The 14,071-nt window shown below is 36.2% G+C and overlaps 3 protein-coding genes across 5 annotated transcripts; all 3 read left to right on the top strand.

The window, feature by feature from the left end:
* Window positions 1-407: 407 nt before the first annotated feature.
* Window positions 408-2,967, top strand: LOC147479480 (small ribosomal subunit protein eS7-like). Its single transcript, XM_086580729.1, has 6 exons — window positions 408-547; window positions 945-1,029; window positions 1,117-1,193; window positions 1,280-1,403; window positions 2,370-2,552; window positions 2,657-2,967. Exons 2-6 carry the CDS (start codon window positions 955-957, stop codon window positions 2,774-2,776), a joined length of 579 nt encoding a protein of 192 aa, XP_086436855.1. The 5' UTR covers window positions 408-547; window positions 945-954; the 3' UTR covers window positions 2,777-2,967.
* Window positions 2,968-4,102: 1,135 nt separating this feature from the next.
* Window positions 4,103-9,615, top strand: LOC147479479 (mannose-6-phosphate isomerase 1-like). Of its 3 annotated transcripts, none has more exons than XM_086580728.1 (6): window positions 4,103-4,305; window positions 4,610-4,959; window positions 5,661-5,828; window positions 7,783-7,995; window positions 8,751-9,017; window positions 9,129-9,615. In XM_086580728.1, the coding sequence occupies exons 2-6, from the start codon at window positions 4,627-4,629 to the stop codon at window positions 9,435-9,437; spliced, it is 1,290 nt and encodes a 429-aa protein (XP_086436854.1). In that variant the 5' UTR covers window positions 4,103-4,305; window positions 4,610-4,626; the 3' UTR covers window positions 9,438-9,615. The 3 variants fall into 3 exon arrangements, with proteins under 3 accessions (XP_086436854.1, XP_086436852.1, XP_086436853.1); XM_086580726.1 differs by having other exon boundaries at window positions 4,160-4,300; XM_086580727.1 differs by having other exon boundaries at window positions 4,169-4,305; window positions 4,625-4,959.
* A 700-nt stretch (window positions 9,616-10,315) lies between these two features.
* Window positions 10,316-14,013, top strand: LOC147479478 (elongator complex protein). The gene is made up of 9 exons (XM_086577070.1): window positions 10,316-10,558; window positions 10,643-10,735; window positions 10,818-10,957; window positions 11,050-11,096; window positions 11,996-12,065; window positions 12,377-12,603; window positions 12,733-12,822; window positions 13,045-13,120; window positions 13,422-14,013. Exons 1-9 carry the CDS (start codon window positions 10,392-10,394, stop codon window positions 13,616-13,618), a joined length of 1,107 nt encoding a protein of 368 aa, XP_086433196.1. The 5' UTR covers window positions 10,316-10,391; the 3' UTR covers window positions 13,619-14,013.
* Window positions 14,014-14,071: the final 58 nt, after the last annotated feature.

Here is a 14,071-nt window from a genome sequence, read left to right as displayed (position 1 = left end):
AAAAAAATAAGAAAGTTGATCGCGCGGTTTTTCAAAAACCGCGTGCGCTTGGGCTTTTAAGATGGGCTTCATTGGTGCGGTGTTGGGAAAACCACATGAGCTATATGGTGCGGTTTATCAAAAACTGCGTCATTTGATGTCGAAAATTTGATGTTGTCCCTAAAGATAGTTGGTGTTTTTTGGTCTGGTGTTTGGTTTGGTTCAAAATTTTGGTGTTATTTTGGTTGCTCTCCTAAAAATGCTCTAAACATCATCAAAATTACGTATCAAATTTTTTTGGGCCTTACGAGGAAGTGAGGAACGCCCCGAAAAAAGCAATCATATTGGCCCACGAGACAGTAGATTATTTGTGACCGGTCCACTATTTCTCAACCGTAGATGCATAACATCAAAACTAAATCTCTACCGTCCAATCATTAGGTCAATTCCTTACCCACTATAAACCCTAAATCTCACACCTCATCTCAGTCTCTCGTTGTGCCTTTTTTACTTTTAAGTGATTACCGCGAAACCGGCAGCCTACTAGGGCCTCTCTTCTCGTACTCAGGTGAATCTTCATCTCTCTTATCACCTGTTTCATCTTTGTTCTGTTTTACATCCATGTGTTTTTCGTAATGCGGTGTTAAGAATTTGTAATATATATACATGTAATGTATATTGGCAGTTCATTTAGTGCTTGTGATGTTTTAAAATGTATGTATAGATTTAATACGATTGATTTATATGTTGGTTGTTATTGTTAATCACCACAGTATAAGAATAGGGTTGAAATAATATAAAAAGTACCATCTTTTGCCATTGCCTCACGACGATACTTTAGTTTATATAAGAATGGGCCTTCCATTAACCTTGACTTGTTTGTGTACTTTTTGTGTTTTAGAATATGATGCTTTAATTGTATATTTGCGTATTTATGAAATATATATTTGCTTTGTTGATGGAAGATTCATCAAGATGTTTACTGGAAGGAGGAAAATTCAGAAAGACAAGGATGCGGATCTCTCTGAATTTGAGGAAACAGTTGCTCAGGTTATTATACAATTTCAGATTTTTTGTTTTGTTTCATTCTTTTGTGACTAGGTTTTGTTTATATAAATATTTTTTCCATCAATGCAGTCTTTTTTCGATTTAGAAAACACCAATGCTGGGGAGCTCAAGACTGAATTGAAGGATCTTTACATCAATTCTGCTCTGTAAGCAGTTTTTTTTATATGTTATTATTTGGTTTGTTTTATTTTATTTTTTTATTAAGGGACTAATATTGGAGATCTTGGTGCAGTCAAATTGATGTTTCTGGGAACCGGAAGGCTGTTGTAATCCATGTTCCATACAGACTACGAAAAGCTTTCCGGAAAATTCATGTGAAGCTTGTGAGGGAGCTGGAGAAGAAGTTTAGTGGGAAGGTGAGAATTATTTACTTTTGAGTTGATTGTTTTAGTAAATGGATGTGAAACTTTTGAATTTTTGTTTGCGTATTCCCTGCTAATTTGTGCGAGTTTCAAGAGTTAAACTGTTATTAGGGGTGATTAAAGGCTTTGTTTGGTCTTTCACCATTAAAATCTTTGAGAAATTGAAACAAAATGTAATTAAACCTTTGCTGCCATTTCAAAATTGCACAGCCCTGAAGTAGTGTCCCTACAAAAGTGGATCAATTCCACTAAATTCCCTATCCTACCTAGTCATCATTTGGGGTATTTTTGGTAAGGATGTTGGTATTCACTGTGTACTCAATGAATCATATCATATCTTATTCATACTCCAACCTGGGAAGCTTGATGTTTTTGCAATGTAAGCATGCACAACCTTAGTATAACTACAGAATTAACTATAATGACAATTTACAAGCATTAAATAAATATGACTAGTTTTGGTAAGTGAACTCGTTGATAGTGATATATCTTAATTTTCTACATCTTGTTTCGAAAGAGACGATATTGGGTTCACACTTGTATACTATAATTCTAATGTCTTTTTGGTTAATCTACAAGTGGACTCATAGGATTCTGCATTTGGGAATTTTTATACTAGTATATGTTCTTCAACTTCCAATATTTTGCTTGTTGATAGGATCCCTCGTAAATTTACATCGCCTTACTTGGTTTGAATTGTGTGTGCCAAGTAATACTTACTTTTACTTGAGAACTGGACCTTTTCTAGTGGTATTATTATGAAACAGTGCTTACTTTTTGCCTGTTTCTAGTTTTTCCCATTTCTCTTTTTTGATCATGTGGCCATGAGTAGTTTTTCCCATACTTGACTTTTTTGTTCTGGTTAAATTATTAATTGTTTCAGGCTTTTAGTGTTCTGCTTTGATTTTGTTACTCTTATGGACATTCTTTTTAAAGTTACTATATGGTGTATCTTTGTAGGATGTTATTTTGATTGCCACCCGAAGAATTTTGAGGCCACCAAAGAAGGGTTCAGCTGTTCAACGTCCTCGCAGTCGTACTCTGACTGCTGTTCATGATGCTGTGTTGGAGGATGTTGTATATCCTGCAGAAATTGTTGGGAAGAGGATCAAGTATCGTCTTGATGGCTCAAAGATCATGAAGGTAAATTTAGCAACTTGTGTGTATGAAGAGTATGTGTCAATGTGTTGTTTAGCCTGTCTTCAGTTGAGTTGTCATATGCTAATTATTGATGTCATGCTCTACAGGTTTTCCTCGACCCAAAGGAGAGGAACAACACAGAATATAAGCTGGAGACTTTTGCTGGAGTTTACAGGAAACTTTCTGGCAAGGATGTTGTGTTCGAGTATCCAGTAATTGAGGCATAGAAGTAAACTCTAATATGATGTCTTGGTTTGATCCTGGTTAAATTTTGCTTTCATTTTTATTACATTTCTAGGCACTATTTAAAATTTTTGAGTTTGGATATGGAACTGTAAGTTGTTTATGCTATGGATAGCAGCATGGGTTTTCAAACTGTTAGTTTGGCAGGTATTTAAAGACTATTTTATGACTGCAATTGCTTAAAATTGTTGATGAATCGTTTTAAAATTGTATGAATATCCTCTTGCCAACCCAATATAGCTAATTACGCATCTATAGAGAATAATGCTATTTTTAACTTTTAAGAGGGTGAAGAGTTAACTGTTACCGGACAAAATGTCGGTGGGGTTGTGTATTTCAGGCCCCGGCTTGTTTATTCCATTTCTAATATGATTTTGTAGCTTTGAATATAATAGGATACGGTATCAGTAGCACTCAAAGGCAAAAGTTTTGATTAGATGGTTGAGATAGGAGGCAACAGTAGAATATGAATATATGATGTCAAGGCAGATAAGATCGAAGAATGCTATTCCATTCTATCATTTCTACGTATAGTGGACTATGAATAATAATATCCTTGGAAAGTTCTTAAGCAGCTTTCAGTTGAAGTCAGCTGTTTTTAATGACTAATAGACTACATGATATATTTTATAAGAGAAAATGCGTCAACTGTTGTATGTTTGTGCACTTTACAGTAGCTCTTCTCCAATAATACTTGCAAGCAAACTCATTGTGAAACCTCCTCGGCTCATATAACCGTATCAAAGAGCTATGGGAAGATCATGTGGTCAAAACTCCACCTCTTTATAATAGTGGACCGCTCCAAATACTGCGTCTCAAATTACCTGTCTTTGGGCCCATAAACAAAACTACCTCTTCACTTTTGTGTTTCAACTTTCAAGTTTCAAACTTTGTTCATGCTTTGATATTTGCCAAATGACCTATCAATAGGTCATGAACTCAACTGCCTCACTTTATTTCACTAGGGCCCGAAGAACACCTCCTTAATAATGGCCACAAAAGTAAATCTAAAAACTTAACAATTGACGTAAAAAAATACTGTCACTGAACACGGTGGAGCACCGTTGATTTGCATTGGCAGTAGATGAGCAAACAAATTAACCCTAGTTAGTTAGGGAGACGTTCAGGAGACCACTTAGTTATAAACTTATAATTAGTCTGTCAAATTATTTTTTCTTATCGAAGCAAATGGAAAGTTTTAAAAGCAGCTTTCAATTGAAGTCAATTCATTTTCTATTATTAAACAACAGAAAGAGGATAACAACAAGAAAGAAGGCATATACGTAATACGTGTGTGTATTTTTGAAACCGAACTTAACCAGAAATTGACAACGGTTTCAACGGATATAACAATTTCACAACTCATCTTCCAACTAGGCCACTTCTGTTTTCATACACTTCCCATTACTATTCTCAGCCGTTTTCCCTCCTTTATAAGAAACCCAACCAAAGGAACAAGAAGAAACAAGAAACTAACTGCTGCCAAAGCCTCTACAACTTCAACAACTGTAAGGTACCTTTTTTCTCATCATTGGTTTTTTTTGTATAATTGATATATTCTAGTGTTTGTTAGTAAAGATTAAATCTTTATGATTAGTCTGTCTGTGGGCTTGATCGTTTTGAAGTGGTACAAAATTCAAGTTTTGGTGGTAGTTTTCCACTTCGGCCCATAGATTATTCAAACAGACCCTTTGTGTCAGAAGCTTGAAAACAGAGCTTTCAACTCCTTTTTTGAATAATTACTTTATATATTTCCTTTTATGTTATTTGGTTGGTATTAAAGGTTACTGCATGTGTTTGATGTTTTTTGTATTCAGAGAAGTGTGTTGAAGGCATGAACATGGGAGAAAAGGTAGTTGAAAGTAAAAAGAAGCTGTTACCTCAAAGATTGAGATGTTCAGTGCAAAACTATGATTGGGGGAAAGTGGGAAAAGAGTCTCACGTTGCAAGGTTGTTTTCTTTGAATTCTGGGTTGGATATCGAAGTCGGTAGATCATATGCAGAGATTTGGATGGGAACACATGATTCGGGGCCTTCGTTTATAGTTGACAGCGGCAAAATGGGTGGAGAGTCTGTTACGTTGAGTTCATGGATTTCGGAAAATCCTAGTGTTCTTGGAAAGAAGGTTTTCGAAGAGTGGGGTAATAATCTTCCCTTCTTGTTCAAGGTATTAAGTTATATTTTAAATTCTTTTTTTGGTGTTTTTCTTTATTGTTTGTGAAAATATGGTTTATGTTGTGATGGTTGTAATGATTGATTACAACATAGATAATTAAATTGGTCTACTAGTTGAGATACAGAATTAAATAGGTCTTATTGTCTTAAAATGGAGATATACAGTAGATAATTTCTAAAATAGTAAAAATACTAAAAGAATGTCTCACCATGCGCAGCAAAATTTCCTCAACATATTTGTGCGATAATATAGTGCTAATATACAACACTACTGTACTTATCCCTCCCAGAGTTCGTGGGGATTATCTATTCCATGATGTTGAAGAACCCCTCCGTGATCAGAGTAATCTTAAAGAAGTTCTGCAACTTGTCTACTGAAGAACCTTTGAAAAAAATGTGACTTCCGATGACCATCTTCTTGATCAACCCAACTTTAATGTAAAACATGAGTATATGGCTTTTAATGGGCTTGAAACGGTGTAGTATATGCATTATAATCAATCATTCCATCTCTAGTGGTTTGTTGCGAGCAGATGGTTATATGGAGATTATTAGCATCTTGCTCATTTCTTGGCACTTGGATGTAGTTTGATCTGATTTTGAGGAGTTCAGATTGTTAATAGATTTGTTTGTATCTTGGTTGCTTGGGTTTATTAATAATTTTTTATTGAAAATTCTCTCGTTGGTGCTTAGGTGCTCTCTGTTGCAAAAGCTTTATCAATACAGGCTCATCCAGACAAGGAATTGGCGAGGGCATTGCACGATTCACATCCGAGCATATACAAAGATGGTAATCACAAACCTGAGATGGCTTTGGCACTTACAGAGTTTGAGGCCTTATGTGGGTTTGTCAGTCTCCAGGTAATAGACTTGTTTTAACTAATTGATAAAATGCATATTTGTTGTTCTAGTGTTCTTATGTTTTCCGTTTTGACTCTTCATTGAACCTTTTTGGTGTTTATTCATGATGGTGAATATGAATGATTTTTAATTTCCTATACCTGTTTTCTACTACTACTGTGCCATTGGCTCTGCCTATTTTCTGTCGAAAGTTTACCATAAACGGCATAAAGGATATGAGATTTTGTTTGAGCTTTTCCTTCAACAACATCTTTGGTGAAACTTGTATCTTTCCTGCGGTCCATCATATTGTTGTTGTTACCAGCATGGTGTTTCCTTTTTGGTTTTACCATTAGATGGAACTTGGTGTAAGCTTGAAAATCGAGGGGTGGTAGGAGAAGGGGAGATATTTATAATATAGAAATCGCTCTTAAGTGTCAAAAAAATAAAAAATAAAATAAAAATAAAAATAAAATCCTAGGTGTATGCCAATGACTTTCTAATTATCAGGGCCGAAAATATCGGTCGGAAAATCGATTTTTTGCCGATATTTATCATTTTTTCAGCCTACCGACCTCGAAACATTTGAAATATCGGCTTCGAAAATTAAATTAATTTTAAACCGATATATATCGGTAAAACCGATATAACGATATATATCGGTGATATATTCCGACATATCCGATATATATCGTTTGACTTAGTTGGACAGTTTGACTTTTGACCGATTTTGTTGTATGTTGACTGATATATCCCGATATATACCATTATATACCGGTGATATTTCCGATATATTCCGATTTTTCGCTTTTTTGAATATTATCACCAAAATGGGAAAAAACGATATATCGATCCGATTTTCTGATTTTTCCAATATATATCGGTTTTGGGAGGGTCCGAAATATATTCAAATCCCGAAACTTTCGGCCTTGCTAATTATTAAGAAACGTATGTTCAAATCTGAAATCAGTGAAAGTTTGACAATTCACAGTTAAGAGTTACAACATCACAAGAACCTCCTGACGTAGTTGGTATTATCATCTATCAGCGGCGACTTTCTGCTTCACTCTTAGCTAAGATATATTCATCGCAGATACTAATAGAAAAAGTTTAGATTGTTGGGAGGAGAAATATGTAAAATTAGATTTCACTTTAAGCATAATCGCTCTTCAGTTATAATGCATCTCATCGCCAAAAATTCCTCGAGGTTGTATACTAGATGACCGAGTTGTACACTACAAATGAATCATCTTAGTCTTGTTACATCTACCAAAGTAGAGTTCGGAGCAAAGGTTAGGAAAAGGAAATTTTAGGAATGGTGTCTAGAACCTTGGTGATTATTTTTCCTTGAGATGTTTTTGTTCTGGAACATCTACTGTTTGACCGCAGCCTTACATCGCAAGCAAGAGACTCTTTCCACAATTCAAACCCGTGACCTCCAGGTCAGAATGGGCTACCTTAAGGCTGTGCCAAGGGCAGGCCTGCCCTCATTCATGATGATTTGATGCGCCCACAAAATTTTGTTTGACTATGGAATGATCTGCTAACCGTGTAATTTCTAAAAATTAGCCAAATTTGTTTTATCTAGCCCATCAAAGTTCTTTTAAAAATGGGAGAATTTAGCTTAATCTTGTAGGGTACTGAAATGTTGAATAAGCTGGTATTATGTGTAAATGATATATGATTAAGTAAATAAAAAGAGGCTAGTATTTTGTGGTGATGATGTGTAAATAAGTAAATGATAATAGGCTGGTATGTTGAGAAGACTGTGGAGAATATAGAAAAATCAGTTGTTGTGTGTCAACAATCACGAGTAAAAATACAAAATGAAACTTGCCCGAGTCCCTGGACCTTAGCTCTTTACTAATTGCACATTTTGTGGGAATTTCCTTTAAGTCTCTTCTTTGTTCTTTTTGCTTCAGGTTTTAGAAGTTGATCCTATATTTTAATATGTGGTTTCATTATGTCTGGGCAGGAGCTAAAGGATGTGCTATGTAGTGTTCCTGAGATTGTAGAGCTGGTTGGTAATGTGGATGCTGACCAAGTGATACATTTAGATGAGCATGCCGTAGTGGAGAGAGTAAAAACTGTTCTCAGGTCAATTTTCACCCAACTTATGTCAGCAGAAAAAGATACAGTTTATGAAGTGGTCTCTAAATTGAAAGGCCGTCTGACCATGGAAAAGAAGGTACTGGTTTGAGATGCTTGATTCCTTTTTGTGGTTACCCCTTTTAAACGTATTAGATCCATTCTTCCTCTTTTGCATTTCAGTAAGTCGCATGATGCACTCTAGACTCTGGACATTACGCCCCAAATTAGTTTATTAATATTTTTAGGTTCTTAATGCAATTTCTACTTTTAGGGGGTTTCCCCTTCTAATTACAAATTTCATGTTTACATTTTTGTTAGAATTGTGTTAGGGTTCTATTTCCAAAGTTATTTTAGTATATAAAGTGAGATGTAGTCCTATACTCATATATTACCGTATGTTTGAGTTTAGGGAAAGGTGTTCTCTGAGAATTCGTTGGGTGAATTGTGTTATTATTGGTCAAAGAACAAAGTTTTCAAACCCTGAGATCGACATAGATTTATGAATTAGGTTCCAAAATATATATTTGCACCTCGTGTGCATAATTGCTTGTAACTAGACCTTGGCCCGACGACTTTTATCTCTTTGCTGTCAATTAGTTACAGTGCAACTATTCTTCAACTTACTGTTTTGTATTGGTGATCTCTTTGAGTGTTTTTTTTCCCATTACTATTATTTACAACATTCTGCTAAGTATTGGTGATTTCTTGGGAACTTCAAAATTGTTGTGTGATTGCGCTTCATTTATTCAAACTCTGCAATTGCCCTTCAGTCTATGGTTATATATTCTGTAGGAACTTGTTCATTTTCTTTCCTTGACCAAACGTTGATACTTCATTGGCCCTTCACATCAGGTTAGACAGTTGACGAACAAAGAAGAACTGGTGTTACGCCTAGAGAAGCAATATCCAAATGATATTGGTGTTGCCGCAGCGTTCTTTTTGAATTACGTGAAACTCAATCCTGGCGAAGCATTGTATCTAGGAGCAAACGAACCTCATGCATATCTCAGTGGAGAATGCATGGAATGTATGGCAACTTCAGATAATGTCGTGCGTGCTGGCCTCACCCCCAAACTCCGGGACGTTCCAACTCTCTGTTCCATGCTCACCTACAAACAGGTAGGTTGCTTTCATATTCATCCTGAAATGAGTCGTTCCTTTTTCAATACAGCAAAAAATTATAGCGTTGTTTCCTTACTAGTATTGCTAAAAGTTGTAAATATTTTGCAGGGGCTTCCAGAGATTCTGCAAGGAATTCCATTGGACCCATACACAAAAAGATACTCACCACCTTTTGACGAGTTTGAGGTCGACTGTTGTGTTCTACCTCAACTTGCAACAACAGTATTTCCTGCAATTTCAGGACCCTCCATTTTCATTGTAACATCTGGACAAGGGACAATGCAAACGGAATCATCCAGCAAGGAAGAATTAAAAGAGGGCAGTGTTATCTTTGTTCCCGCAGACACCCAGATAACCATAGCTTGTATATCTGACCTACAGTTGTATAGAGCTGGCGTGAATAGCAAGTTCTTGTGAAACGAGAAGCACCATTGTAGTTTTGTATCTTATAGAGTTGGTGTTGTTTCTTACTCTCTGTATCTGCCTCTTATGTATCACCTTGTAAAAGTACCAATCGCATATACTACTAGAAAAACATTTTACCCAAAATACCATAGTACTAAGAATAAAGATTACATCGAAAGAGTTTCATACTTGTCTTGTAGTGATATCTTCTCTTCATTTGATCTTCTCTCAACTTCTTAAGTTATCTAGTTCTAACAAATAGTAGGCGAAAGGGACTTCAGTGGTACGCTGGTACACCAAAATGTAGAGCCAACACCTTGGGCTAAAATTAAATACTTAGAGCATCTCTAGGTGGTGGTATCACCTATCAAAATCTTCAAATTTGAAGAAAAAATTCGGAATTGGTGGTAGTATATTCGGTCGCATCACCTGTCCATTCACATTTTTGTTCTCAAATTTGGCAATTTGGATGCGGATGCGGAGCAACATTGGTAATGTCGCGGTGCCATTGCAAATATCGCTTAATTTTTTTTTTTTTTGACTTTGACCAGCACCACGCGCCCGTGCCACTACTAATGTCGCATAAGTTATTTTTTTTTTAACTTTTTCAATTTGGTGCGACAGTGAGAATGTCGCGTGAGTTTTTTTTTTTTTTTTTGAGGGCTTACGGCGGTGATAATGTCGCTACGACAATAGATCTTGGCACACGCCAATCTGCGATGGCGCTGTGTGGTAGGGTCTACAATTGCATTTGCGGTCTATATTTGTCACCAATTAGAGTTGGTCAAAATTTGCGACCAGTTTCTTCAAATTTCTTCTTCAAATTTGAAGATTATATTACCACCACATAGAGATACTCTTAATCCCAACAAGTAAAGCCCAAATGGCCTCACCCGGCCCAATAGTTAAACCCTGTCGACAAAACCCGAATAAGTTCTTCACTCTCTTGGAAAACTTTTGAAAAAAATGGCGGAGTCTATTTGCAGAGCATTAAGAGACGGAGCATTAGAAGGAGAACATGCACCAGCTCTAACTATAAAAGACACACTCCACACTCCTTACGGTTTCCAAGCCTTTACTCATGTTCTCTGCAGCCTTTCATCAAACATCTTATCTGCCAAATCACAATCCAAGTAAACTTCACTCTAACACCCCAAATTTACTTCAATATTTAACTTGTTTTTGTCCCATTAACTTATATGTTACTTTTTATGTAGGTGTCTTGTTTTAATTGCTTTTGAAAAGAGTCCATCTTTTTATTATGAATTGCTGAGAAGTAAAGGAGTTGATGTCAATACAATGAAGAATTGGTAAGAGGAGATTTGTTTTCAGTAGATTGAAAATGTTTTTTTTTGTGTAATGTTGAATGGGTTTGGATCAATTTTTGTGTAGGTTAAGGATATTGGATTGTTATTCTGATCCACTTGGTTGGAAAGATGGGATTACCGGGTCGAATGATGCCGCGGTAAAGATTTGTAAGAATGTGAGGGATTTGGAGAAGTTGTTGTCTTATGTTCTTGAACTTGGCAAAGGTAATTTTTCTCAGTTGAGTCACTACTATGATGCTGTGCTGGAGATAGACATGTTGAGGTCTTATGACTTGTGTTTTGACTTTTGAGTGTAGGAGTGGTGGGACAAGGCAAAGTTCGTTTCTCCGTTGCCATTGATTCGGTATGTCTTTGCCTTTTGTTTATGTTTGCTTGGTTGTAAAGCAACATATTGCTGTCTAGATTTTGATTATGTGAGAAACTTGTTTGAGGGGGTGTATAGTGTCGTGGTATAAATCTACACCAAAGTGTATGGTGTGGAGGCCAAATTTGATAAAGTATAAGTAGTTTGGCAGTGGTAGTAACGCTGTGAATGAATTTTGCATCCTTTTTGTGGTGAATCTGGTAAGGGGAATGTGGGAATAAACATAAGAAAATACCTCTAAACTACCAAACACTATTTTAGCTCATAATTTGCATAGAAACTTTTGATCGGTACCAAACTCATATACCAGTATGAATGGGAAAGTTGCTGAAGAGTCAATGAAGACATGTTTTAATTCTGACAGATTTATAGATGGCCATTACCCAATTTGTTGTTGAATTTCATTAGTAGGATCTCGGAACCGTGCTCGTGTAAGCTTAGGGAAGATATAGATATGGAGCGGTTGGTCACTGGCACAACCAGAGGTGAAGGCCACACCCCTTATATCGGCACCTCAGTAACACCAAATTACACACCTGAAACAATTTATAATGCAATGGACCACTTTGAACAATAAATGATGCCTTTTAAGTTTCAACATCTTCAGCTAAATAAAGTCCTCACTGAGGAAAGATAATTGTGTCATTTACAACTGCAGATAAGTATTACAAAAACTACGACGACCCACATTAAACTTTCCCAGTATACTGGAGGAATATGCTCTACAGATCCTATTACGTGGAATATCTTCCTTCTTAGCCTTCTTGGCTTCTTGAAGAATCCTGTAGAAGACCCATTGACTATTCACCCGAATTATTTAACACTATCTGGTTTGACATCTCCTGTGAATCCTGTGATCCATATCTTTCTTTTTCTAGGTATCAGTGATGTTAAGACATGCTGCGTTGTCCTCGGTGGCAAGTCTGATAAATAACCTTCGGAGCAATAGTATGTTCTCTCTCTCTCGGCTTATATTGCATTTGAAATTACACCCTGTCATTCATTCATATTCAGCTCTCAGTAAATGGTGAATGCATATTGGCCTTCTTGTTGTGATCAGATATCCTAAAAGTACTCTATACGCTTCATTTATGTTCCATTTTTAAAATCGCAAGTTAAACTGTGTACAATTATTAGAAAAATATTGATGTGGCATTCATCAGATTAGTGATTTTTTTTGTTAGCCAAGTCTCATAAAAGTAATGTACTGGCCGTGCACTCTAGAAATCATAATTTTCAAATGTTGTCTTTGCTTGCAGACCAAGTTTCAAGCATATTTTGGTTGATACACTCGGACCTTCATGAAACCAGATCCACTACTGTGCTTGAGTATATGTCCTCCATGGTTGCTAGCTTAGACTCAATGGTTCATTCTTCAAATGGACAAAGAAGCAGTTCATTGAATATCTTCTCGATTGAACACAATTCTGGAAAAGGGAAGTTTAATGTGCGACTCAAGCGTCGAAACGGAAGAGTTAAAGTGATGGTGGGTTTTTCTTACATTTCTTCCTCTCTTATATAATCTTCAACTTTTGATTGCTACGCAGCTCTTGATTCTACTGCATCTTAACCCTCTTATACTTGGTCAAGTATTCTAACCAAACTTTTTATCTAGTGTGAAGAGTTCCACGTGGAGCAAACAGGCATAAAGTTTGTGGTTATTTCTTCTGGTAATGGAATGGTTAATCATACCCTTGTGCCAAAGGTCAGTACCTGTCAGCTGTAGTAATCTAGAGTTTTCTTCCATGTTATCTGATAAATTTGAGTAAATATGCTTGATACTTAACAAGACAATTTTGATACAATCGACTAAATTTAGTCTGGCTGTCTTCCTGCTTAAAAACAGATGATAAATACAGATCACTACTAAATAAGGTCGTGGTACACTTTTTGATAGTTATCACTCTTGTGACTGTTCTCTTAACAGGTCCAGTTCAATCTTCAGCTATCAGAGAAAGAACGAGCTGACAGGGAGAATGTTGTACTTCCATTTGAGCATCAAGGTAGTGTGCAATATTAATAAGTATATATATATTTATTTATTTATTTTTTAAAATGCTTTTGCGAAGAGCATTATTCTTTTTGGGGATCCCTTCTTTCTGTTATCATTTTACAGTAAAGTCTTACTATATTAATGTGACTTTTAGCATAGCATGTTTCTGAATACTGAATGAATGTTGTAATCTTCATGAACAAGTAACATAGTTGATTCAGAAAAAGGAGGAAAAAAAGAAAGAAATAGGTATATGTATGAAAAGAAATCACATGCAATTGGATGATTTTCTGACTCTGTTCTTATTCCAGGAATTGGTAAAGAAGTACAGATTTATGATGGGAGACGATCTCTCCCTGTGGAGCAAAATGAAACCTCACCTGTTTTGACCACTGAGAAATCACATGCAAAGGCTGACCAGGGAAAGGGTGAGATACATTATTTCCGAGATTCAGATGATGAGCATCTAGACTCAGATGAGGATCCAGACGATGATTTAGATATATAAGCCTTTCCCACGTGCCTTGGGCTGATACAGATTGAAGACGGGACATTACCAAAGTGAAGTCCTTTATTTATATACTGGAAAATGTTTGGAGGAGAAACTTCTCAGTCAGTGATAACTTCTTCAGGGTCCCTCAGTCCCTGGGGACTAGGTGTCCGTATCTATGATGATGCTAGTTCCCCTAAGTGATACACAATGTTAGTTGTAACGTCTAGATAGGTTTATCTATTTTTCTGAATGTATATTCGTTTTTAATTTTTTGTTTTCTGTTTTGCTGAGAAAAATGCACGGGGATGTTGCTCTATGCTGTTGTAGTGGAGGCTCCCAATGTAACAATGTGCGAACTAGTTGAAGTCTTAAAGTCGAGATATTTTATGGAGGTTTGTATTTAAAATGCCGCTCAGTTGTATTGGCTCTCATTTGCCATCCACATTTCTGTATTTATTACGTATATCA

This window comes from Coptis chinensis, chromosome 8, assembly GCF_015680905.1.
Source record: "Coptis chinensis isolate HL-2020 chromosome 8, ASM1568090v1, whole genome shotgun sequence".
Classification (NCBI taxonomy): domain Eukaryota; kingdom Viridiplantae; phylum Streptophyta; class Magnoliopsida; order Ranunculales; family Ranunculaceae; genus Coptis; species Coptis chinensis.
The sequence above is the reverse complement of the archived record's forward strand: the minus strand, read 5'-3'. Positions and strand labels throughout refer to the sequence as shown.

Bases quoted from the DNA above. Each gene is read 5' to 3' on its own strand.
- LOC147479479 (XM_086580728.1), top strand. From the start codon at position 4,627: ATGAACATGGGAGAAAAGGTAGTTGAAAGTAAAAAGAAGCTGTTACCT. The intron at 4,960-5,660 runs GTATTAAGTTAT...GTTGGTGCTTAG, and splicing joins ATCTTCCCTTCTTGTTCAAG to GTGCTCTCTGTTGCAAAAGC. The intron at 5,829-7,782 runs GTAATAGACTTG...ATGTCTGGGCAG, and splicing joins GTGGGTTTGTCAGTCTCCAG to GAGCTAAAGGATGTGCTATG.
- LOC147479478 (XM_086577070.1), top strand. From the start codon at position 10,392: ATGGCGGAGTCTATTTGCAGAGCATTAAGAGACGGAGCATTAGAAGGA. The intron at 12,066-12,376 runs GTATGTTCTCTC...CTTTGCTTGCAG, and splicing joins AAATAACCTTCGGAGCAATA to ACCAAGTTTCAAGCATATTT. The intron at 12,823-13,044 runs GTCAGTACCTGT...TTCTCTTAACAG, and splicing joins ATCATACCCTTGTGCCAAAG to GTCCAGTTCAATCTTCAGCT.
- LOC147479480 (XM_086580729.1), top strand. From the start codon at position 955: ATGTTTACTGGAAGGAGGAAAATTCAGAAAGACAAGGATGCGGATCTC. The intron at 1,194-1,279 runs GTAAGCAGTTTT...ATCTTGGTGCAG, and splicing joins CTTTACATCAATTCTGCTCT to TCAAATTGATGTTTCTGGGA. The intron at 1,404-2,369 runs GTGAGAATTATT...GTATCTTTGTAG, and splicing joins AGAAGAAGTTTAGTGGGAAG to GATGTTATTTTGATTGCCAC.